This window comes from Megalobrama amblycephala, linkage group LG18 (genome assembly GCF_018812025.1).
Source record: "Megalobrama amblycephala isolate DHTTF-2021 linkage group LG18, ASM1881202v1, whole genome shotgun sequence".
NCBI lineage: Eukaryota > Metazoa > Chordata > Actinopteri > Cypriniformes > Xenocyprididae > Megalobrama > Megalobrama amblycephala.
This window is the reverse complement of record NC_063061.1, coordinates 17,239,926-17,265,197: the sequence shown is the minus strand read 5'-3', so window position 1 is coordinate 17,265,197 and position 25,272 is coordinate 17,239,926. Positions and strand designations below refer to the sequence as shown.

Genomic DNA, 25,272 nt, shown 5'->3' with positions numbered 1-25,272 from the left:
ACTTTTTGACTGAAGAAAGAAACATCTTGGATGACATGGGGGTGAGTAAATTATCAGGAAATTTTAATTCTGAAGTGAACTAATCCTTTAAATGTAGATATTGAGGTATTATTGATCTTTGTAGACATTTTTGTGAGAAATCTTTTGTGAAATTTTTGTTTTGTCTTTTGCGAACAAGGCAAGTTAAATGCGAAGTGTGCTACTTTTGCAGTGGTGTAAAGTATTTGAGTAGTTTTACTGAGTATCAAAGATATTAGCAACTTTTACTCTCTACTTGACTGCATTTTTGGAATTTGGTACTTTTTACCCCAATACATTTGTGATGAGTAATGTAATTACTTGTTACATTCTGCATGGCACCTAACTTTTTCTGCAGCAGTTTATTTCTCTAAGTGATATCGCCATCTACAGGGCATTGAAGGTACTATATCTTGTGTGTTTTGCCCTTACTCACCCAAACCTATCAACAATGCTACTTTATGCGAATGCGAGTGCATTGCCAGATAGTTGATGAATCGCAGGTGGTCCATATATGAGATGAGCCATTTGAAAGTAGCCATGTATTCTGGAGTTTTCTTTGAAGTTTCTGTTGAAAAAGTGCTTAGTTTGTGGGGTTGCAATCGAGATGTAGGCTGTATCCAATATAGACCCTTATAGAGTGCTACAGACCAGAAGTTAGCATCACCCTGGTTGATTTTTCCGTTGCCAACAAAAATACGTGATAATCTTCACAAATGAACAACTTTTATGAATTTTGAAAACTAAATAGTTGCCAGAAGTAAAAAGCTAGGCTATAAATGAACTTACACCATGGTCAAATGACTTCAATGTCACCACCACTAAGCTTCCGACAACTCTTTCAGTCTTTATTTAAAAAACCTTTTCCCTGAATGTTTGAGTAAGAATAGTCTGCAAGAGCGCAAGACTGTGAAAGCGGACTAGTGAGCATATGACTTTTACTCTTCATGGTGACGTTTAACGTCTCTGACATCCTCTGTTGTTCCATTTAGCCATTTGTTAGAAACTGTCTTTTTCAAGACAAGTAAAAGCTTTTAAAAAAATCACAAGTGTGTATTACTGCTGTATTTTATGTCACAGAATAAAATTTGAAATAACTTGAGCTTCTTAACCTCAGACCTTATTTCAGGCATTTAACTAAAAAAACCTACTGACTTCAATACAATGGAACCGGAATAGTGATAAATATCACTGTTCCCTACATTATTCCACTAATATAGTCAACTATAAATGAAAATGAGTGAGTGAATTCGGACCCTAAGGTGCAGGAATGTATTCTCTAGCATCTAGCCGTTGAGTGTGCAGTGGCTGTACCGAATGAGTGCACTTGTTAATGTCCAATGTCCATCACTAAAAAGACTGTCCCCTCAAATAGTGCACCATATAAGGGTATAGGGGGTGATTTTGGACACAACCAAGGTCATCGCCTTGATATCTGACGTGCACTTTTTGCCAGATATTGAATAAATGGTATCATTTCCATACAGAAACATACTGCTGTATTTTACTTTAATCCAAACAGCCATACCTTACCATACCTGAATGAGGCATTACAAGTCATGTAGAAACAAATCGAACTTTTAAGGTGAAATCCAAAATGTTTGGGGACGAGACAAATGTACGAAAAGTGACCTGTACACATTTCTCCAAGACTCAAGAAATTGAGATGCCATCCGCTGTGGCACAATCAACATTGACAGTGGTTGATTCGAAACACTATTCAGGCAATGTGCATACAAAACCGTGGCTTGGTTTAGACATTATAAACATTGATTCAAGTGTGCACAATTACAACAATCACTTTTCCAAACGGGGGGAAGGGGAGGGGCTTGACATCATGACAACTTTTGCATTCCACTGCAATTCACTGTACACTGTCATTCCGTTTGCATCAGCCAGTGACATCATCAAAGAGGGCTGCCTAAAAACACTAAATTTTGACACTTAGAAATTAAAGGTAACATGTAAAATGACGGAGGACTGTTATGTCGCTGGATGGAGGGAGTATGTTACAAACACACGGGCTAAGGGTTAAAATGCCACATGAACATCTTCAGTCTCTTTAAACCATTTGAACCATTTTTCATGTCTGCCTTGCCATTTTTGGTTTTGGATTGGTTGATGTTTTTCCTCGGGCGTATGTATCAGTTCAACATGCTCCTCAGTGCTACATGAAGTGCATCTGGAAAAAAGGCATCTTATTATCACAAGTCTCAAGCAGAGGTACGTATAGAAGAACAGCCTTTGAAGGGATAGTTCACCTAAAAATGAAAATTACCCCATGTTTTACTCACCCTCAAGCCATCCAAGGTGTATATGACTTTCTTCTTTCAGATGAATACAATCGGAGATATATTTAAAAATATCCTGGCTTTTCAAAGCTTTATAATGGTAGTGAATGGGGGGCCCGATTTTGAAGCCAAAAAAAGTGCATCCATCCATCGTAAAAGTACTCCGCATTGCTCCTAGGGGTTAATAAAGGCCTTCTGAAGCAAAGCAATGGGTTTTTGTAAGAAAAAAAGTTGTGCCGAAGAACATGTTTTCGAAAGATGTAATATAAGTCTTAAGTGTCCCCTGAATGTGTCTGTGAAGTTTCAGCTCAAAATACCCCATAGTTTTTTTAAATTAATTTTTTAAACTGCCTATCATTATAAATGCGCCGATTCAGGGTACGCGGCCCCTTTAAATCTCGTGCTCCATGCCCCAAGAGCTCGCGCTTGCCTTAAACACCATAAACAAAGTTCACACAGCTAATATAACCCTCAAAATGGATCTTTACAAAGTGTTCATCATACAACATGTCTAATCGCTTAAGTATAGTATTTATTTGGATGTTTACATTTGATTCTGAATGAGTTTGATAGTGCTCCGTGGCTAAAGCTAACATTACACACTGTTGGAGAGATTTATAAGGAATGAAGTTGTGTTTATGAATTATACAGACTGCAATGAATTTTAAAAATTTTGAAAAAAATGAAAATAATGACAGTCTTGTCTCCGTGAATACAGTAATAAACGATGGTAACTTTAACCACATTCAACAGTACATTAGCAACATGCTAACGAAACATTTAGAAAGACAATTTACAAACATCACTAAAAATATCATGATATCATGGATTATGTCAGTTATTATCGCTCCATCTGCCATTTTTCGCTGTTGTCCTTGCTTGCTTACCTAGTCTGTTGATTCAGCTGTGCACATCCAGACGTTAATACTGGCTGCCCTTGTGTAATGCATTGAACATGAGCTGGCATATGGAAATACTGGGGGCGTACACCCCGACTGTTACGTAACAGTCGGTGTTATGTTGAGATTCGTCTGTTCTTCGGAGGTCTTTTAAACAAATGAGATTTACATAAGAAGGAGGAAACAGTGGAGGTTGAGACTCACTGTATGTCATTTCCATGTACTGAACTCTTGTTATTCAACTATGCCAAGATAAATTCAATTTTTGAATCTAGGGCACCTTTAAATATAGTTAGTGTATAATGTTACTGTTAGAGCATAAACAACATCTGCAAAGTGACGACGCTCAAAGTTCAAAGCAAAGGGTGATATTTTCTACAACAAACGGCTGGTAGGGACTACAACAAGCTTCTTCCCAGGTTAGTGACATCACTCACCCTAAAATTTACATAAACCCTGCCCCCGGAACACACAACAAAGGGGGTGAGGCCATGTTGGGCTGCTTTAGAGAAGAGGAAGAGTTGTTGGAGAGTGTTGTTGCCATGCCATCATTTTACAAGTCAACGCTGGATTTGCACAAAAGATTAACATGACGGCACACGCTAGTGGATGAGCTGAATCAACTCCACAGCAATTACATAAATTTATCCACTAACCATTCAGAAACATCCAGTTGCATTCAGATTCCGATTTGAACAATGTAAGGCTGAACACCGTTACTGACAATCGTTATTTTGGCTGCGTGAGATTCTCCAGCTTTGTTGTTGTTGTTGAGCAACCGAAGCGTGAGCTGTTAAAGCTCCGCCCTCTTCTGGAATGCAGGCTGAGAGCAGCAGCTCATTTGCATTTAAAGGGACACACACACAAAAACAGCATTTTTTTGCTCACAAATAAGGGCAAATTTGTCAAGCTATAATAAATGATCTGTGGGGTATTTTGAGCTTCACAGACACATTCTGGGGACACCAGAGACTTATATTACATCTTGTAAAAGGGGCATTATAGGTCCCCATTGAAATTTCTTGTTTTAGACTTCTAATTCGTGACCGGTGTTTGCGCTATCCTCTGCAGCTTTCGTGTTCATGCGTCAGGTCAGGGGTTACTCTTCCACCACAAATTGATGTGTATGGCTGTCTGTCGGAAGCTAGTTATTTTAGATTATAAAATTTTAAATATGTATATTTTTCTTACAAAAACCCATCACTTTGCTTCAGAAGGGCTTTATTAACACCCCCCCAACACCCCCATATTTAATCTTGGAAAAGCCAGGATTAAATATATATCCGACTGTGTTCATCTGAAAGAAGATAATCATGTACTTTTTTCAGGCCCCCCCATTCACTGCCATTATAAAGCTTGGAAGAGCCAGGATATTTTTAAATATATCTTCGATTGTGTTCATCTGAAAGAAGATAATCATGTACACCTAGGATGAGATCATTTTTGGATGAACTAACCCTTTAATGTAATCAGTAAGGACTCTTTTGGGCAGGAGTACCTGAGCTCCAGGGATTGGGGTGAAAGGATTGGTGGTGCGGAGGATGGGCTGGTTATATATCACAGGCTGGGGGGCCATCAAGGGCATTGACCCCATCTGCCCCACAGGAGGAGGAATCTACAGAGAAATAGAAAGTTCAGCATGAGTGTCATACTTGTTGAGATTTTTGGGTCAGTAATATTTTTTCCTTTGGAAGAAATGAATACTTTTATTCATCAATTCAAATTGATTGAAAGTGGCAGACATTTATAACATTTCTATTTTTAAATGCTGTTCTTTTGAACTTTCTGTTCTTCAAAGCAGGGTTTCCCAAATGGGGTTTGTGAGCCCCTGGGGGTTCATGAGGGAACTGCAGAAGGTTCATGAGTTGAATAGCTAATAATTATATTGAATGATAATCGCGATATAGCTTAGTGCGATTATCAAATCAATGGCTGCAATTTAATTAAATAACTGTAGTCAGATGTGCTGTGTTTTAGAGCATACAGTGAATTTCATTATGTGAATTTCATCACGGCAGAAGTTGATTATTTTTTTTTTACTTTTCAAGCGCCAACGCAGGTGTCAGCCAATCAGATCGCCTTATACAGATGCCCTTGCACAGACGCTAGCCAATTGCGTTCATGCAACACAAGAAAGTAATGTGATTGGCTGTTGTCACTATGACGGTCGCGTCAGCACCAAGCTTCAGACGCCCTCCGTCAAGAGTTGATGCCGACTCCCCATGTTAATACAGCGTGAGAAACGCTTACCATCCCATACACAGGCACTTGGGGGGTTGTCATCGGAAATGCAACCGGAGCTGGTGCCTGAGACAGAAAAATGTCAGAATTAAGTGTGCAGAAATATTTGTCACTGGTTTATTTTGATAGTTCTTTGAATTTAGTTGATTCAATCATGTTTATGTACAAGCAGGACTTACATAGCCAGTATAAATCATTCCATTCTGTATCATTACAAAAACATGCAGAAGAGAGAAAGACAAAGACATTACTGACAATCAGAAATTATTTGTGTTGTATGTAGTGCACAGGCCACATCGCTTGGATTTGAAATTGCGTACATATTGTATTCAAACATATTGAACGAAAGAAGCAGACTGAAATTTTCTAACAGGCGCATGCCTTGAGAAATGAGTCATTTCCATACCATCTGTGGCATCGGTATGGGAGCAGGGGCCAGGTGTGTGTGGCTCCAGGGTGCCGTCCCATTCATGGCTTTAGACTGCCAGTGGGAACCTCCAGTTGCTTTCTTCTCCAAATGAGTCCATTGAACTTCTGGCCTAAAAAAAAAAAACACGTATTCATATGTCAGACTGTTACAGCTGTACTTCACATTGCAATAATGATTGTTAATGTTATCAATAAACCTAAAATATCATATGTATGGTAAAAATAAATATGTATGGTAAAAGCCTTACTTTTTGGCTGGGGGTCCTCCAAAATGTAAATCTATGAAAAATAATTCACATGCATTATGAGCGCAGGTATCACGGTCTGTAGTTTAATGTTTAATTGCCATAGAAACAAAGAAATGAGACGACTGAAAGACTCACTGCCCACAAGATTGGCCAAGGACGAATCCAGATCGTTAGTAAGTAATTTTCCTCCATTGTAGAGCTGTGTGCCTTGACTTTGGACCTGCGAGGAGAGGGTGGGCTTCAAAAGTCCTCCTACGGGAAAGCCAATCTGGAAGATAAAAAAAAGAGGAAACAAGGCAATTATTTTTCAATATTAAAGCTGACAAAATTCCAGCTCAATATGCAGAGACAAATTTAAAGGGTTGGGTATCAATTTCTCAGTTCAGATTTCGGTTTGATTTGATGCAATGTAGGGAAGTATTTCAGACTGATTTAAACCGATAACTCATCTTTTTCAACTATTCATTAAAAAAACGCATATGACTGTAAGAGTCGTTCGGGCTTGAAATGGGGCTAAACTGTTCGCACTGTAAGTTTTTGATTCACTGATAAGAACAGGTTCATAAGAATCATTTGTTCATGAATCAGACTACACTGGTCGTGCTGTATGTTTTTGATTCACTAAAAATAACTTGTTCATAAGAGTCATTTGTTTATGAATTGGACCACATCGGTTGCGCTGTGTTTTTGATTCATTAAAAAGAACTTGTTCATAAGAGTCAATTGTTCATGAATCAGACTACACTGTTTGCACAGTATGTTTTTGATTCACTAAAAAGAACTGGTTCATAAGAGTCATTTGTTTATGAATTGGACCACATCGGTTGCGATGTGTTTTTGATTCATTAAAAAGAACTGGTTCATAAGAGTTATTTGTTCATGAATCAGACTACACTAGTTGCACAGTATGTTTTTGATTCACTAAAAAAACTGTTTCATAAGAGTTATTTGTTCATGAATCAGACTACACTAGTTGCACAGTATGTTTTTGATTCACTAAAAAAACTGGTTCATAAGAGTTATTTGTTCATGAATCAGACTACACTAGTTGCACAGTATGTTTTTGATTCACTAAAAAAACTGGTTCATAAGAGTTATTTGTTCATGAATCAGACTACACTAGTTGCACAGTATGTTTTTGATTCACTAAAAAGAACTGGTTCATAAGAGTCATTTGTTTATGAATTGGACCACACCGGTTGCGCTGTGTTTTTGATTAATTAAAAAGAACTTGTTCATAAGAGTCATTTGTTCATGAATCAGACTACACTGGTTGTGCTGTATGTTTTTGATTCACTAAAAAGAACTTGTACATAAGAGTCATTTGTTCGTGAATCAGACTACACCATCACGCTGTGTTTTTGATTCACTAAAAAGAACTTGTTCATAAGAGTCATTTGTTAGTGAATCAGACTACACCATCACGCTGTTTTTGATTCACTAAAAAGAACTTGTTCATAAGAGTCATTTGTTAGTGAATCAGACTACACCATTGCACTGTTTTTCATTCACTAAAAAGAACTTGTTCATAAGAGTCATTTGTTCGTGAATCAGACTACACCATCACGCTGTGTTTTTGATTCACTAAAAGGAACTTGTTCATAAGAGTCATTTGTTAGTGAATCAGACTACACCATTGCACTGTTTTTCATTCACTAAAAAGAACTTGTTCATAAGAGTCATTTGTTCGTGAATCAGACTACACTATCGCACTGTGTTTTTGATTCACTAAAAAGAACTTGTTCATAAGAGTTATTTGTTCCTGAATCGGACTACGCTGTCGTGCTGTGTTTTTGATTCACTAAAAAGAACTGGTTCATAAGAGTCAATTGTTCTGATTTGGACTATACCATCGTGCTGTGCTTTTGATTCACTAAAAAGAACTGGTTCATTAGAGTCATTTGTACTGATTCGGACTATACCATCGTGCTGTGCTTTTGATTCACTAAAAAGAACTGGTTCATTAGAGTCATTTGTACTGATTCGGACTACACCATCGCGCTGTGTTTTTGATTCACTAAAAAGAACTGTTTCATAAGAGTCATTTGTTCTGATTCGGACTATACCATCGTGCCGTGCTTTTGATTAACTAAAAAGAACTGGTTCATTAGAGTCATTTGTTCATGAATCGGACTACACTGTCGTGCTGTGTTTTTGATTCACTAAAAAGAGCTGGTTCATAATGAATGTTTTTGGGATGGAATTATCTGTTTGTCTGAATCTGTCTGAAAACAAGTATTTTTGCAATTAGTTTGATGTTGCTACAAGTCCAAAAATTACACACTTATAAAAGTTAATGAACTCATTATAAAATTATGTAAAATACTCACTCGGTTGAGTCCCAAACAAGTGGAGAATGTGCCATAAAATAAAGAATTTGAGAAGATCAAGATTAAAATTGTTTCACAGAAGAATGCCAAAACACCCAGAATATAGAAATAGTAAAATGGACAGTTTCAGCCCAGTATATTTACCTCCCCAGCTGTTGTTAGTGGCTGGCAGGGTGGTTGTCTGAGTAGGGGTACTGGAATTGTGTTGGAGATCAAAATGGTCATTGCTGAAGTTGTGCACACTGTTCAGAATAATGGGGAAAGTACAATTAAACCTTGTAAAGGGCACACAATTACTTCTGCAACTACTTTTAACTAATTTGTCTTTGGATAAATTAGTTTGCTAACTGAATAAATGCAAATACAGTATAATACAGAGCAACTGTATTTCATATAGAAGTGCCACTCCAGAAAAAAGGCCTCATGTACCCGTTTGTGATGGTTAGATCAGGTGGACTGGACAGAAGCTCGGTGGCACCGCTGCTGGTGCAGCTACTGTTGGCACTGCCCACAGACTGCCCGCTGGGGGATACTGTTGGGGTCTGCATGCCAATGTCTTTGAGCTGAACAGACTGAAGAACAGAAATAACAGCATAAACCGGCAACGTTGATGCCGACAGTTTCAGAGAACACGTAATTGTTTGGATGAACATATGTGAAAAGGTAGGATTTCAGAAATACATTTCATGCTGTTGTGAAGTCTGCGGTCATTAGCAATTTGACAGAGAAATGATGTGACAAATAAATTAGATTTCTTACCTTTGCAGGCTGTAGTCTGTCACCCTCCACCTCCCTATGAATGCAAAAAGAGAATGATTTACTGGAACGTCTGATTGCAGAGGATACAAAAACAAACAAATCATTCGTGCTATTTAGGCAGGTTTCGGTGGGTACATTTTGAGGATCTGTGAAAACTTTACTGTAGGGACCGGAATCACCATGACAACATTGATTATGAGCAAAACTGTCATGCCCATTGAAACTGGCACCTGATTGTTGAGCCAAGTAGATTTTGAATGCAACTTCAAAATGATTGCATGATTATTGTAAGTAGTAAAGAGTGTTTGTCTAAAATTCTGTGGCAGAAATGAACTTCTGTCATGACAACTCTCGGGAGTGTTTGGCATGGCAATGGATATGACATCTCTCACTCGACTTGTGAATGAGCATAACTTGCACGTAGCCACTTCAAACCTGTTCACGAGCTTCTATGGGTTTGATTTTGGTTGTCATTTGTTGAAATAAATACAAAAATTTGGTGTCTGTCCGCTGAATGTGACCCTCCGATTCTCCTCTGTGGCCATATGGGAAAGTAAATATTTACAAAGACAACATTAAAACTACAGTTACATTTACAGCCTTCCAACAAAGAAAAGGATCGACTTCTGTCAGCTTGTCACATTTTTTTATTTGGACATTTTCTACCATATGATGACTGGAGCAGCAGCGCGTGACACTGTTCTCACGGTAACCAGATCAACATTGTGAACGGAATTCGACAAAACTCAGGTGAAAGCACAAAATGATCATTCAATGGGATCAAAAAGCTTCTCTTCCCTGCAAACGATACCATGAGGAATGTGAATAAAGGTGCCATCGAATGAAAAATTGAATTTACCTCGGCATAGATGAATAACAAGAGTTCAGTACATGGAAATGACATACAGTGAGTCTCAAACACCATTGTTTCCTCCTTCTTATATAAATCTCATTTGTTTAAAAGACCTCCGAAAAACAGGCGAATCTCAACATAACACCGACTGTTATGTAACAGTCGGGATCATTAATATGATCATATCATTAATATGATCCCCAATATTTGCATATGCCAGCTCATGTTCAAGGCATTACACAAGGGCAAAACGTCTGGATGTGCACAGCTGAATCATCAGACTAGGTAAGCAAGCAAGGACAATAACGAAAAATGGCAGATGGAGCAATAATAACTGACATGATCCATGATAACATGATATTTTTAGTGATATTTTTAAATTGTCTTTCTAAATGTTTCGTTAGCATGTTGCTAATGTACTGTTAAATGTGGTTAAAGTTACCATCGTTTCTTACTGTATTCATGGAGACAAGCGCCGTCGCTATTTTCATTATTAAACACTTGCAGACTGTATAATGCATAAACGCAACTTCATTCTTTATAAATCTCTCCAACAGTGTGTAATGTTAGCTTTAGCCATGGAGCACTATCAAACTCATTCAGAATCAAATGTAAACATCCAAATAAATACTATATTCACAGAAATCGATGCATGCATGCAGCATGAATGACGAACACTTTGTAAAGATCCATTTTGAGGGTTATAATATCTGTGTGAACTTTGTTTATGCTGGTTAAGACAGTCGAGAGCTCGGGGGCGGGGGAGCACGAGATTTAAAGGGGAAGCAGCCTGAATCAGTGCATATATAATTATGGCTCAAAGCAGGCAGTTAAAAAAATTAATTAAAAAAAATCTATGGGGTATTTTGAGCTGAAACTTCACAGACACGTTTAGGGGACACCTTAGACTTATATTACATCTTGTTAAAACTGGTTCTAGGGCACCTTTAACCAAGTAAAAAAAAAAAAAATGGCAAGCAGATATCCATATTAATTTCAGTAAATTTAAAAGTAAATGTAAAAGATAAAAGCTCCTTGTGGTTTATCAGCTTGAGCAACCATAAATGATGCAAAACATAAGAGTTTTGAGTTTGTGATCGCGAATCCAACTGCATTTCGCACCACAGCAATGACGTCATGTGCTAACAACATATCTATACAGGTGGAGCTGGGGAAGATGGAGGGTTTCTGAAAGCGCACTGCAACTGCTACAGCAAATGCTGACCAAGTGTTTGAGGGTTGGGCAGTGAGCTCATTGGCTACTGATACAGCAGGAACCAATCAGCTGTGCCCTATAGAGAATGATGTGATTGCAAGCAGGTTGAGTTAAAAACCTGCCTGCGCCATCTAGAGTTTCATGACAGAACTTTTATACATCGTCAATGTTTGATTAAAAATAGATTTTAAGATTTGTTTGTTTCTAAAATGTCTGTGGCGCTACAGACCGGAGATTTAATTGGGGAATATTTTAAAGAAAGAGAATATTTTATTAAAAGAATTAAATTTTTAAATATTTTTTAAAGTAGCACAAGTAACATAAACTTACATTTTGACATCTTTATGAAAAGGCAAGTTTGGTTCATGTCAAATGGAGTACCCCAATATTAATAAAATAATTAAGATGTGTAAACTGAAATGTATTCAAGGTGTAAGGAAAATATTTTTACACAACATATTAAAAGCAGAGGTTTTCAAAGAGGGGGGCTTAAGATGACTTAAAATGATTTCTATTTAAATTTAAAGTGTGATTTCTAGACCTGGATAAATCATGTAAATTAAAAAAATCTTAAAATTCCACTGGAATTATGACTATACATAATGACTATACATTTTTCTAGTTGTGCTACAGGTAGACATTTTTAAAATATTGTTGTAGAAAATGAGGGACCTTGTAATCAAAAAGATTTAGAAACACTGATTAAGCCAAAATGTTGGATGAGAATGCTAGAATCATTTTTTTTTTAATGTATGAAATCAGCATGAATACAAAGATTACAATTCCAAAAACTTGGCAGTTGCATATACTGTAAACTAGAGTTTTTCATCATTCCATACATATGTATTTGTCATTGATCCTTATACTGAATCCCAGCATATATTCAAGTACCTGCTGACAGTAGAGACGTCTTTCATTTTCTTCCCCTCCAGAGAAGCCAGATGTTGTTCCAGAGCTTCTAAGAGACTGCTGGGAGCCTGGTGGTGAGGTCAAGAAGGGATGAGGCAACACAGGTTTTAGGCAACACAATAAAATAGTTAAAAGTAGCAGCAAAAAATGATCAAAACAAAACACACACACACACTCAAACATTTGCACCATACTTCTATCTATGAATCGTAAAACAAGGAATTGATGCATAAACTATTCTACTGTTCTATCTTTTATTCTTTCTCTCACACACTCATACCTTCACACACACAAAGGCTGCGTAACTAAGAGAACCTAATAGTGGTTATGAGACTCTGAAAACAAAGGGGAAACACAACAGAAGTAATTCAAGTGAAAAGGGCTTAAGCTTAAAAGCTACACATGCAAAACAATATCCGTTTCCCATGCAAGTTCTCTGACAGGCCGTTTAAGACCCGCGAGGTCAACTGAGATCACTTGAGAAGAATTAATACTATGAAAAACAGAAAGCAGACTGACCTACAAGGAGATTGTTCTACTCATGCACAGGATATAAACACACATACTGCACAGGTATCAAACAGCGGAACCTGCTAATCTTTGGATTCCACTTGGATTTCTTGGAAATAAATCAGGGGGGAAATCATAGCTATGCCGCTTTTAGTGCTGATTGCAGTGTCTGCATCGACATTTTGATAGGATCCGAAACACTTGGAAGCCAAAGCAGGTTAACCAAAGAAAAGCAAACACTGAGTGAGACCAGAACACACTGCCAGTATTTTATGCTTGTATTGCACTTTCGTTCAAAAAGAGCAACGTCAATTGAATCGAAATGCCGGCCGAAAGGATTCGGCACGCGGGCACGTGCGTCTGTTCTTATACAACGTTTGCCTTGGGGCCACGAGCTGTGTCCGGTGTGCATGCCAATTCAGAGGAGGAAATTTCATGAATAACAAAAGAGCAGATTTCTCAGACGTGTATTTGAAGGAAGACACAATAGAGGGAGCGTTCTACTGAGAAATCTGAAACATATGCAACGAAACAACACACTATTAAAGGAGAGATAAACAAGGAAGAGAAGTTAAGACAAGGGTACTACAGGAGCAGGAGTATACAAAAGGCCGTGATTGATATCTATCTTACAGACAAGAAAAGGCACTTAAATAGGACTTGTGAAATAAGCCTAATCAATGGTAAGCCTAATGATAGAGTACTTGAGAACAGAACGCAGGCCTTCTGAATACTGCTTCAGCTTAAGTAAACAAGGCACTCCTTCCAATAAAATGTTTTGTTGACATGGTTGAAGTACCACTTTGTAGTGTGCCAGCCCAACACCTTCAGGAGTCCCTGTCCAATGTAAATGAAAATGTCAAATATGCCAAATGGTGGCAAACTGAAGGGGGACGTCAATGCCCGGCACCCCGGCAGAATTGTTAAGAGAGACGCAGGAAAAGCAGGTCTATATTTGGCAGCGCTGCTGACTGTAAAGCTTCATGAGGTGCCAGGCAGAATTTAGTCCCCAGCTCCAGTTTTAAGGCATTCTTTTTATTTGTGCACATTCACTGTTCTTCCCAAGAAGCTATCCAAGCAGAATACCCTACCAGTACAGAGATATATGGCAAAGGTGAGTGCTTACATGTTACAAGGTGTCTTTATTTGGCGAGCCCGTGCCCGCAACGTCAGACTGGCCACGTACAGTACAGCGTGGCAGAGATCATCGCACAAGCACCGTTTAGCCATATATCAATCAGTGTAAAAGCCGCCGTTTCGCTGTCTCTGACAAAGGACAGACCGGAACTCATTCATTTCCAATGGAAAATCGCACGGGAGCTACATGTGGACTGGATCTGAGCTTCGGTTTCAACTTCTGCGATTACAGACTTCTGCATGCGACGGCTGTTGTGTGTTCCAATCAAACTATGAGCGCGACTTTAAGCTTCTATACTCTGCAGAATTAAGTACCATTTTAGAATTGTTAAGCAATCAGTAAGCACTGGAACAACGTTTGTCGATGAACAATTACTGATCCCAACCACGGCGATGCATGGCGTTGCGCTCGTGCGATATGCGACAGTCGTGCGCACAGTGCCAGAGACGGTGAAAACGCGACTTTTTGGAAGTACAAGCAGTCAAATTTCTCATGGGTATATGCCAGTAAGAAATAGTGGCTTGAGGGGCAAGCACTAGCTTTAATGAGACCTTAAACTGACTTGTCATTACTGATCAAATGTGGCTATAATCAAGGCAACGGCTATCAGAGATAGCACCTGTAAAAAATTCACATAGACTATAGCTATAGGTACCCATTTACCTCTGGCGACAACAGAAAATGCAAAACAGCACATCTGATTCCTTGGGAGTGCGCGGGTATGGAGTAAGTTTCTTGAGGCCCCTATCCTAAAAGTCTGATAGATGAGGGGGAAATCAAAAGAAATCAGGGCTGGGGATGATGGTCTATGGGGTGAGGCGTGAATGAGAGATCAGGGTGAAGCCACATGAGAGAAACTGAGATGAAATGCACCACTAACCTGTGAGAGATCTGGGATGTCAACCTGATCAATTCCAACTTGCTGTGACACAAAAGAAAAGGAAGGGAGGGAGAACGGAAAACAAAACGTGAAACCAAACGGTAAAAAGAGAAAACCGAGGCACGTGGAGAAGGGAGAAAGAAGAATTAAGAAAAAGAGCCATTACTCCATGCAGTGTATGAGAACCAAAAAAGAGAGCATGGACGACTGGATGTACACACACACACAGACATTGAGGTTCTGGAGGTGGCGTAATGATGAGTGAGAAGACACTTGTAGGTCAATGGTGAGATATTTACATGACTAGGTGAGAAACATCCAAAAGAAACACACAACTAATGTTGACTTTGGAAAAAAGACAAGAAAAACAAATGGCATACACACATTGTTATACAAAGAAAGAAATGTGCTCTTAAAGTCAACTTTAGTCAGTTTTTGGATAGCACTTCACCCTTTTCCTGAAGAGTCATATTATTCAGCCAGAAAGCAAAAATAAATAAATAAATAAATAAATAAAGGATTTAAATAAAAGAAGAGAAGAAACCAAACAAAAAACTCAAGAAGGATGTGCTTAGCATTTTTCCCCATTGTATGCCTCCATACACATCAAAATAATGGGCTTTACAGACAAAAGTAAACAGCTAAATTCCAACCATCACACTGGCACAGTTGTCAAAAATATCAGGTGCCCGGTATTCATTCATCTCTACAGTGGCCAAGCTTTATCTTTGCAGCTTATCTTAGCTTGTCATTAATGCAATTGTTCGTCCAAAAGTTCCTGGGGGCCAAATTGACAACTGTGCCTGTATCCAAACTGCAAAACAAAGGTTCAGCTCAACGTTTGCACATTAAAGGACTGTCGTTGCAGTCGTGTCATAGCTCTGTTCTTGCTGTTGTTGAGAGGGACAGATAGATAGAGAGACTTTCTGCTAAGGCATGCAGTGCAGGCACCAGAACAGGCAGCATGAGGGGGGACCTCCGATACAGGTTCTTGGACCAAAAGGCAACAGGGACACTTAGCAAAAAAGGGCCTGAATAAGATGAGCCCAACCATCCCATGCATAGATTAGATCTGGAGACGTTTTACCTCTGCCACCTTGAGAAACTCTGAGAGCTTGGTCATCCTGATAAGAAACTTCTTGTATATTTCCAGCGCCTCTTTGCATTGATTCTTCTTCATATTAAAATATTTCTCTTTGAAGTGAAGAAAAAAGGCCATTTAGCAAGTTACATTTCTCTTTGAAGTACAGAAGATATTTTTAATACATATAATATATTCACATTCATACATATGAGTTGTCTGGCTATCACCAGACCAAGCTCAATTTAAAATTGAACATTGGTCTGGGGAGTCTGTATGTATTTTCTACTGCACAAGAGGCGTGATCAACGAGCATTATTCACGCAACTGGACAGTCCTTCAACCAATCGGATCAACGATCCGGGTGACATACTTTGCAGAGCGACGCGAAAACTCTAGACAGGTTTAGTTTGTATTGGTTTGTAGCATTGATCAGCGGTTTGCAGAAGCAGCAATAGCATCGAGCGATTTTTGCAGGCTGTGCAAAAAAAACATGAAAGTGAGTGGTATTTACACTCACTCGAGCGATTTGTTTGCTAAACTAAAGAAGTCATTCAGCATCGTCGAGAGGTTAAAAGGAATTGGATTGACGCTTTTCTATCGTCATCGTGTTATACCCGCCAATAGCGAGCAAGGTGGGTAAGCCAGTCTGTGATTGGTTCCCGCAAAAGTGTAACAGAAGCAGTAGAAAAGAATGTACGGGTTTCCAGACTGAGTTGCCGGGCGAAATCAAATAGCCGGCAGATCAGGCTGGGTTTACCCAGTCTAACATATGAGTACACAAACTACTGAATTACTGAAATCACAAGGAAACAAAGGATCTTTGCTCTGAGGTGAATACATTACCTAGCAGATTAATGACACCCTCATTGTAAGCAGCAAAGATGCGGATAGAGTCCTTGAAGAGCAGCGTGAAGGCACAATTGATCACCCCATTGGTCAGTTCATTAGAGCTGGCCTACAGGGAAGAACAAAATCACAAATGTAATCAAAACATGAGTCTTTAAATGCCAGCTTGCTGTTTCTCTGCATTCCTACTAGGCGTCTATAAATCATCAAGCGATATCAAGCTTCCAATCTCCTCCTGCTGTTGGTACAAAAGCCACATCTGAAGCACCATAAGGATTGTATCTCAGTAGCTGTAAGGTTTTAAATCCCAATGGCACAAATGTATATTTTCTCTAGCAGGGGTTTTATAAAACCACGCTGGTGTACATTCAGGCAAGAGTCAACATAATGCAGGGATTTTAATTCTACGGAGTGTCTATTTTCACTAAGAGCAAATAGCATCCCTTGTTGGCAAAAGCTATTTACACTAGCTCTGCCCACCAATGTCTGGTTGGGTCTTAAGTTTTAAAAAAGACACATGGAATTAAACGTCTTCACTGGCGCAGCAGTAGTGAGTAAGGCTGGCTTTTAACGTGATCGCCTTTTGCCGAGCTCAAATTTATTTTCAATAAAAATGAAAATAATGTTCTAAAAGTGGAAATAAACTGCGAACGAGTGTTTAATAATATTAAAAGTGATTACTGGCTAGGGTTAGGGGAAGGTGTAGGGAGGGTTTTTATTCTCCCAATAAGGCAGCATCCATTTAATAATTTTAATAAACATAATCATTTACACTCTATGATATTATTGCATCCTGTTAATGTACAAAAACACTGAGGTGCAAATAGTGTCTGCCAATATAAAGTATAGATAGCATATAATTACTATTTACTCTTGTTGCAAAGAGCTGATACTTTTACATGTTGTAAATAGAAACTATCGCTATTTTCACCTAGTGTAAATAGAATATCGCTAAGAAAATGTGCTATTGTCACGTAGGCCGTGTGTCCACCAAAGCGTTTTTTCCAGCTGCTAGCGTACTTTTTCAATTGTTTTCAATGGGAGCGCCGCGTTTTTTAAACGCTTTTTTTCACGCTCAAGCGCCGACAGCTCGGCGTTTTTTACCGGTCGCCTCGAGTTGAAGAATGTTCAACTTTGAGTAAAACGCTGCGCTCATCACTGTCACTTTTTAGCCAGCCGTCCAATCAGAGTGGAGGAGGGGCGGGACAAATACAACTCCGACCAACTGTCACACTCTTGCTGTACAGCGACATCAACAAACAGAAACAAAATGGATGAGAAATTAATATTGCTGGTCTCCGAACATACATAGCAAGTAATTCCACATTGTGTGAACATTTTTAGTCTGAAACAAATTAGCCTACCTGCAAAATCAGTTATAAGTAACAGTGCCGCGGATATTCCGTGTCATAGCAACAAAGCGTCTCAACCATGGTCTTAACGGAAAAAAACGCTGCGCTGCAGAAGCGCTCTCAAGCGCTCACAGACGGGCGTTTTAAGCAGAGCGCCTAGCGTTTTCCGCTGGCTAAAAACGCTCTGGTGGACACACGGCCGTGTAAATAGAATATATTGCTGTTTTCACAACAGGAATGTTTTTCATAAATGTCAGGTCAGGGAAGATTGTCTGAGTGTTTTCATGTGCTATATATCTTGTAATTTATCAATAAACAATTTTTTATTTAAAGCATTTGAATTGAATTAATATTTTTCCCTTGTATTTTTGTTAATATATTTTTTTAATATTATATTATACACACACTACTGTTCAAATTTTTTTTTTTTTTTGTCTCTTAAGTCCCTTATGCTTATCAAGGCTGCATTTACTGTATCAAAAATACAGTAAACAGTGAACTATTATTTCAATTTAAAATAACTGTTTTCTATATTAATATATTTTAAAATGTAATTTATTCCTGTCATGGCAAAGCTGAATTTTCAGCATCATTACTCCAGTCTTCAGTGTCACATGATCCTTCAGAAATCATTCTAATATACTACATTTCTTATTATTATCAATGTTTAAAACAGTTGTGCGGCTTAATATTTTTGTGGAAATCATGACATTTTTTCATGATTCTTCGATGAACAGAAAATTTAAAAAAATAACAGAATAAATTTGAAATATAGATATAGATATATTTTGTAACATTATACATGTCTTTACTGTCACTTTTGAGCAATTTAAGGCTTTCTTGTGGAATAAAAGTATTACTTCTTAAAAATATACAGTACTGTGCAAAAGTCTTAGGCCACTAACAGCTTTGCTGTTTTAGCAATGTTTTAATGACTATCCATATTTATTTTTTAGTCTTTATTATGATATAAACAGAACATACAGGAAATATGTACACAAAATATAAAAAAATCTGAACAAAATGGCTTCTTTAAGCAAAAATCAGTATTTAGTGTGACCTCCTGGACTTCTTCCATTATCTCAAAGAATAAAATCTGAGAATCTTCTCATCAGATTTTGAAAGTTTTCTTGGCCTTTCCCGTCCTTTTCCATTCCATTTAGGTTTAAGAGAGCGTGATTTCTGCTCTTGCTCAAGTGTAAGAGGAGGTCACTAAATACTTGCCACTTTAGCCTATAGAAGTTTTTTATTCTTTCTGTTTTATAATACTACATAATTTCCAGTATTTTATGGTTATGTTCTAATAAAGGGACTGAGAAATAATTATATGTATTCATTATGTCATTCCAAAAACAACATCTAATGGTGGCCAAAGACTTTTGCACAGTACTGTATATATATTATAAAAAAAAAAAACTCTTTACTGCTGAAACATCTATAATAGGCTGTTTTTGGACAATATTCCCATTGTGACATGACCCATGACACTTTGACAAGATGCACTGCAACTGGGAATATATGTGTTTTTATTTATCAGGGAAAATGAGAAAAATTACAGCCTTTTTCAATGTAGTGTGTAAAACTGCAGAAAAGGAAGAGCAGATGTCAGACAGAAGGTAGAAGATAGTAATCCGATGTTTCTTTAGTCATAATTACTCCTACAATAATACTGATAAAAATCATGCATTCTATTTGTTTTATTCAGACATTGAAGAAATTGAAACATTATGTATTCTGTACCTCAAAGTCCAGAAGAGCATCCAGCTGATTCTGAATGATAGGTAGAGTCTTCATCAGCTTTTCTATGCTCATAGTGCGCATCACTCCATCAGTCCTGTGCAGAACATATTGATGGTGTGAGGTTACACATAGAAGAAACTGAAAGGTGTGACCAATGACCACAACTGTACAAGCCACCATTTGTCTTATTTTGGAATATTTCCCCTGCAGAGCAGATGTCTCACCCTCTCTTCATCTTGGTGAAATCAACTGCGACGAGTCTGTAGGACAGAGCCCTCTCGGTCAGATACCTGCTGTAACGTCTAATGTAGATGGACATATCGTAACCTAGAAGAAACATTCAATAAACAATGCTTTACACATACAGCATGAATCTAAAAAAAACTAAATCTAAAGTATTAACCTTAAAAGATACCTTGTAATGCGCCTTTATCTACGAAGTTATTCAAGTTAAAGAGTGTGCTTCTTGATGCAAGGTACTGGATAAACCTCTGGATGATGAAATGTAAGATACATACAAGCAAGTGCAGGGTGATCAATAAAGCAAACTGAGCAGAATAATAACAATAAATACCTTCCGAAAAAATATAAAAACAAGAAATGTTATGTTTCACAGCTACCTGAAAGATTTAATACTTCAAAAATTTGACAGAATGGTCTTGGCAAGTACTGTTACATTGATTTTGTGACATATTACGGTCCACTGAGGAACTGACAAGAACAAGAAGACTTCAAGCAGCGACTCTTACCTCATTGCCGTACATCATAAGGTGGTGTGTAGTAATGAGAGCTTTAAAAACCACCACCCAGCTTTGATTTGCTGTCCTCTCAAACAATGTGTCAGCCAAGTGAGGTATATTCACGTTCAGCTCATTGGTGCAGTGCATTAGATCTGTGCAAAACAGGGCAGGAACAATGACTGTACATGATCCAGGACAGTTATATTGAGCCTACTTATTAGATAATATACATTACCAGTTCAAAAGTTTGGAGTCAAAATGATTTAAAGAAATTAATACTTACATTATTCAGTAAAGATGCATTAAATTGATCAAAAGTGACAAAAAAGACTTATGTTATTTCAAATTGACAATTTACTTTTGAAGTTTCTATTCATCAAAGAATCCTGAAAAGAATGTATCAAGTTTCCACAGAAATATTAAAGGATTAGTTCACTTTCAAATGAAAATTACTCCAAGCTTTACTCACCCTCAAGCCATCCTAGATGTATTTGACTTTCTTCTTTCTGATGAACACAATCTGAGTTATATTAATAAATATCCTGATGCGTCCAAGCTTTATAATGGCAGTGAATGGGACTAATGAGTATGAGTTCACTTCAGAAGGCCTTTATTAAAGTCATATACACCTAGGATGGATTGAGGGTGAGTAAAGCTTGGAGTAATTTTCATTTTAAAGTAAATTAATTCATTAAGCAGCACAACTGTTTTCAACATTGGTAAAAATAAGAACTGTTTCTTGAGCAGCAGATCAGCATATTAGAATGATTTCTGAAGGATCATGTGACACTGAAGACTGGAGTAATGATGCTGACAATTCAGCTTTGATAAATTACGTTTTACATTATATTCAAATAGAAATAATACTGTTTTTACTGTATTTTTGATCAGATTAATGCAGCCTTGGTGAGCAAAAGAGACTTTAGAAAACCTTAAGAAATCTTACCGACCCCAAACTTTTGAATGAAGACAAACAAACATAAAATATACATCATGCATTTGAAAAACAATAAATATGGAACAGGTTTGGCTATTTCAGCTATTACTAACAGGTGCATAAAATCAAGAGAAGTCTTCCAATTTACCTAAACGTTTTTAGTAGAATGGGGTGTACCAATGCCTCCTTAAATGTGAAATCCATAAAGAAATTATTTAACAGTGAGTCTTGTGAATAGCCTACACAAAGCCCAGACCTGAACATCTTTCGGATGAATAGGAAAGCTGACTACGATTCAAAAATGCTCTTCTGGGAGCAAATCCATGCATTCATGTTCCAACATCTAGTGTAAAGCCTTCCCAGAAGAATGGGAGCAGTTAGGGAGGACTAACTCACTGTTAACACCAAATCAAATGTTGAATAAACAGGTAATTTTGCTCAGGTGTCCACATACTTCCAGCCACGTATAGTAGTTAATCTAGATGTTAGGAAAACATTTTTCATTCTATAGCTGGAACTGACAAATTTGCCAAATATTAAAGGAACACTAGAGTTAAACAGTTGAGTTTTACCGTTTTCGAATCCATTCAGCCGATCTCTGGGTCTGGCGGTACCACTTTTAGCATAGCTTAGCATAGTTCATTGAATCTGATTAGACCGTTAGCATCTCGCTCAAAAATGACCAAAGAGTTTTGATATTTTTCCTATTTAAAACTTGACTCTTCTGTAGTTACATCGTGTACTAAGATCGACGGAAAATGAAAAGTTGCGATTTTCTAGGCCGATATGACTAGGAACTATACTCTCATTTCGGCGTAATAATCAAGGAACTTTGCTGCCGTACCATGGGTGCAGTAGGCGCAATGATATCACGCAGCGCCTGTGACCCCCTGTTTGCACAGGGAGCGTGACTTGCAACCATGGAGTCATTTTTGAGAGACGCTGCGTAATATCATTGCGCCTGCTGCACCCATGGTACGGCAGCAAAGTTCCTTGATTATTACGCCGAAATGAGAGTATAGTTCCTAGTCATATCGGCCTAGAAAATCGCAACTTTTCATTTTCCGTCGATCTTAGTACACGATGTAACTACAGAAGAGTCAAGTTTTAAATAGGAAAAATATCAAAACTCTTTGGTCATTTTTGAGCGAGATGCTAACGGTCTAATCAGATTCAATGAACTATGCTAAGCTATGCTAAAAGTGGTACCGCCAGACCCGGAGATAGGCTGAATGGATTCGAAAACGGTAAAACTCAACTGTTTAACTCTAGGGGAGTTGGAAAATGAGCCTGTTTTCAAAAAACGTGGAGTGTTCCTTTATTTCTACACTCTAAAAAATACTGGGTTAAAAACAACCCAAGTTGGGTTGAAAATGGACAAACCAAGCAATTGGTCTGTTTTAACCCAGCGGTTGGGTTAAATGTTTGCCCGATGTGATGGGTAGTTTTATTTAACTCAACTACTGTTTAAAAATTACTATACAGTTGGCTTAAAATGAACCCAAAATAGGTTGGAAATTAAAAATCAAACACATAATTACTAGAGGCAACAACAATAATCAAAAGGTGAACATTTATTAATAGGCATTTTAATAAATGTTAATTATTCTTCATTAAACGTATTAATAAATAGTCCTTTATTAAACATACTTTGGGTTCATTTTAAGCAATCAATACAGCAAATTTTTAAAAAATTGTGTTTGTCCATTTTCAACCCAACTTGAAAATTGTTGTTTTTAACCCAGCTTTTTTAGAGTGAAAAGACATGCATACCTACAATATGTATCTGTTGTCTACTTCAGTGGTTCATAATTATATGAAGGTAAACTGCCAGAAATGTGATGTTTCACTGCAATAGAACAATCTGTAGTGATGCTGGTCTGCTATCTAACATGACATTGCTTGAATAGCAGTTACTCAAAAGTTACACTTGATTTCTCCCTAATTAACTGATAATAAAACCTGTGTCACTGAATGCTAGCACATATTCAGTGAACACCTGCTACCTTTATTACTTTAAAGGAGCCTGGCAGTTTATTAGATCTGCAGGCTGCTTTCTTTATGTCCCCCACAGGACATCTGCTCTGGACTCATTAACTGACAGCTTAATTGATAACCCATTCCATTAATCAACTACACTTAAGTTATTATTAGTGAACTGAAAAAAAACTCATTTTGACCTGTAAAGGAAGGTGCACCCTCACATTTTATGCGATGTGTCTATACTGACACATACAATCAATGATGGGGATGATTCAAAGAAACTCACACCCCTCCACAAATGCCAAGATTAGGCTTCAGAATCAAATCCATCTCCGTCATTGTGACTCATATAGGCTATAAATATCTTCTTTTTTTTTTTTACATTAACCTATATTTAACAAATAATGCAACATATATGTTCAGATAAAAAGGTTAAAGTGATGCAATATGAAACACCTAAGCTCCAAACATCACTGCATTGATACTGCTGTCACCTTCAATGACTCAGACTAGGATAGCAAACAGTAAGTCAACAATGGAGAAATACAAACAGCAACAACAACACCATTAAAAACACAAATAAAGGTTCAAGTCACGAGCAATTTGCACCTAGCATTGTGTACGCAAGCTAACGTTCATCATGCTATGCCCTTGACATTGTATGTTTCCCATAAGGAATCCGCCAATAAAATGATTTGTACACGTTGTCCAGGAATAATTTGTTTAATAAGCATCTAGTTGTGATGTGGCATGCATAGAAACGAACTGATTTAAATGCATTTCGAAATAAATAAATAAAAACGGTCATGAGGTCCCTGTCGTATGCAAATTGGTCAGTGTGTCAATCAAGCATTCTAATCAGCATTACGCCCGTTCGGGACTGTGAACGTGCCAACGGTGACCTTCAGTTAATTGATGAAATGATCTCTATAATGGCTGTCAAGAAATAGGCTAATTTACTGTAATCATAGGTTAGGTTGTAAATAAAGCAAATGATCGGCCAGCAAAGAGTGAATCTAAATGGAAGCCGAAGCACAGTGCAAAACACAACGGGTGCGTTTTTTCCCCCCTGCTTTAACCTACAATCAAGGTGCTTCTTCTTGGGCGCGCTGACTTCGTGCGTAGTGGCCTTGCACACGGCTTTGCTGATGGCAGATCCGGTCATGCTGTGCTGAGCCGCGGCGATCCGGTCCGTGATGGACTGTCCCGACATATTACGATTTTCAATAAATCGTCTCTCAAACAGATCTATTCACTGCAGGGGTGTGTGGGAGCCCGCTCCGTGGGTTTACTCGGTCTTGCGGAGAGCGCTACCCTGATACGAACCGGACACGGGCGAGGATGCTCTGACATCCAGATAACGGCAATCACCGCGCGCTCGAATGATGACAATATAATGACAGATCGTTATTTAAATAGGCCTACCCGTTCAGCACGCGCAAAAAGGACACTACGTTACTCGCTAGCCTCCGGTGTTGCCGGTTAACCATGTAATTGCTGTTTGAACGAAGCTAACTACGATCTCGGCGAACGAAAATAAGCTAAACCGGAGCCTTATCGACGTCTAGCCGCGGAAAATCTCGCCCTGATTCACTGCATGCGCGAAGTCGGTGCATCACGGAATTTGATACCAAGCATCATTTTCCAAATTCCTTCAGCGCGCTTTCGCGTTTTATAAATAGCTACACGCGCTGGTGAGAATATTAAATGTTATATGGATGTTATCCCAGTCAAACAGTTGCAGCAGTGGTCCTAAATGTGAAAATTCAGCATCTCGTCGATGACATCTTTGATGAAGCAACAATTCCAATTTCCTATAGTTAACAGTCGGACGCTCCGCGCAAAATGGCAGTATCAGAATCAGGTGAC

At 38.1% G+C, this 25,272-nt stretch overlaps 1 protein-coding gene across 4 annotated transcripts; it reads right to left on the bottom strand.

The window, feature by feature from the left end:
* Window positions 1–1,510: 1,510 nt before the first annotated feature.
* LOC125252486 (phosphatidylinositol-binding clathrin assembly protein-like) lies at window positions 1,511–25,272 on the bottom strand. 4 transcript variants are annotated; one of them, XM_048165829.1, is made up of 19 exons: window positions 24,487–25,265; window positions 20,493–20,635; window positions 20,159–20,234; window positions 19,968–20,070; window positions 19,744–19,837; window positions 16,649–16,760; window positions 15,809–15,915; window positions 14,722–14,763; window positions 12,176–12,261; window positions 9,216–9,249; window positions 8,886–9,028; window positions 8,601–8,698; window positions 6,262–6,378; window positions 6,127–6,157; window positions 5,856–5,988; window positions 5,629–5,652; window positions 5,459–5,515; window positions 4,707–4,823; window positions 1,511–2,200 (listed from the first exon to the last, which is right to left on the bottom strand). In XM_048165829.1, exons 1-19 carry the CDS (start codon window positions 24,614–24,616, stop codon window positions 2,186–2,188), a joined length of 1,662 nt encoding a protein of 553 aa, XP_048021786.1. In that variant the 5' UTR covers window positions 24,617–25,265; the 3' UTR covers window positions 1,511–2,185. The 4 variants fall into 4 exon arrangements, 3 of the variants coding, with proteins under 3 accessions (XP_048021786.1, XP_048021787.1, XP_048021788.1); XM_048165830.1 differs by lacking the exon at window positions 5,629–5,652 and having other exon boundaries at window positions 24,487–25,266; XM_048165831.1 differs by lacking the exon at window positions 14,722–14,763 and having other exon boundaries at window positions 24,487–25,264.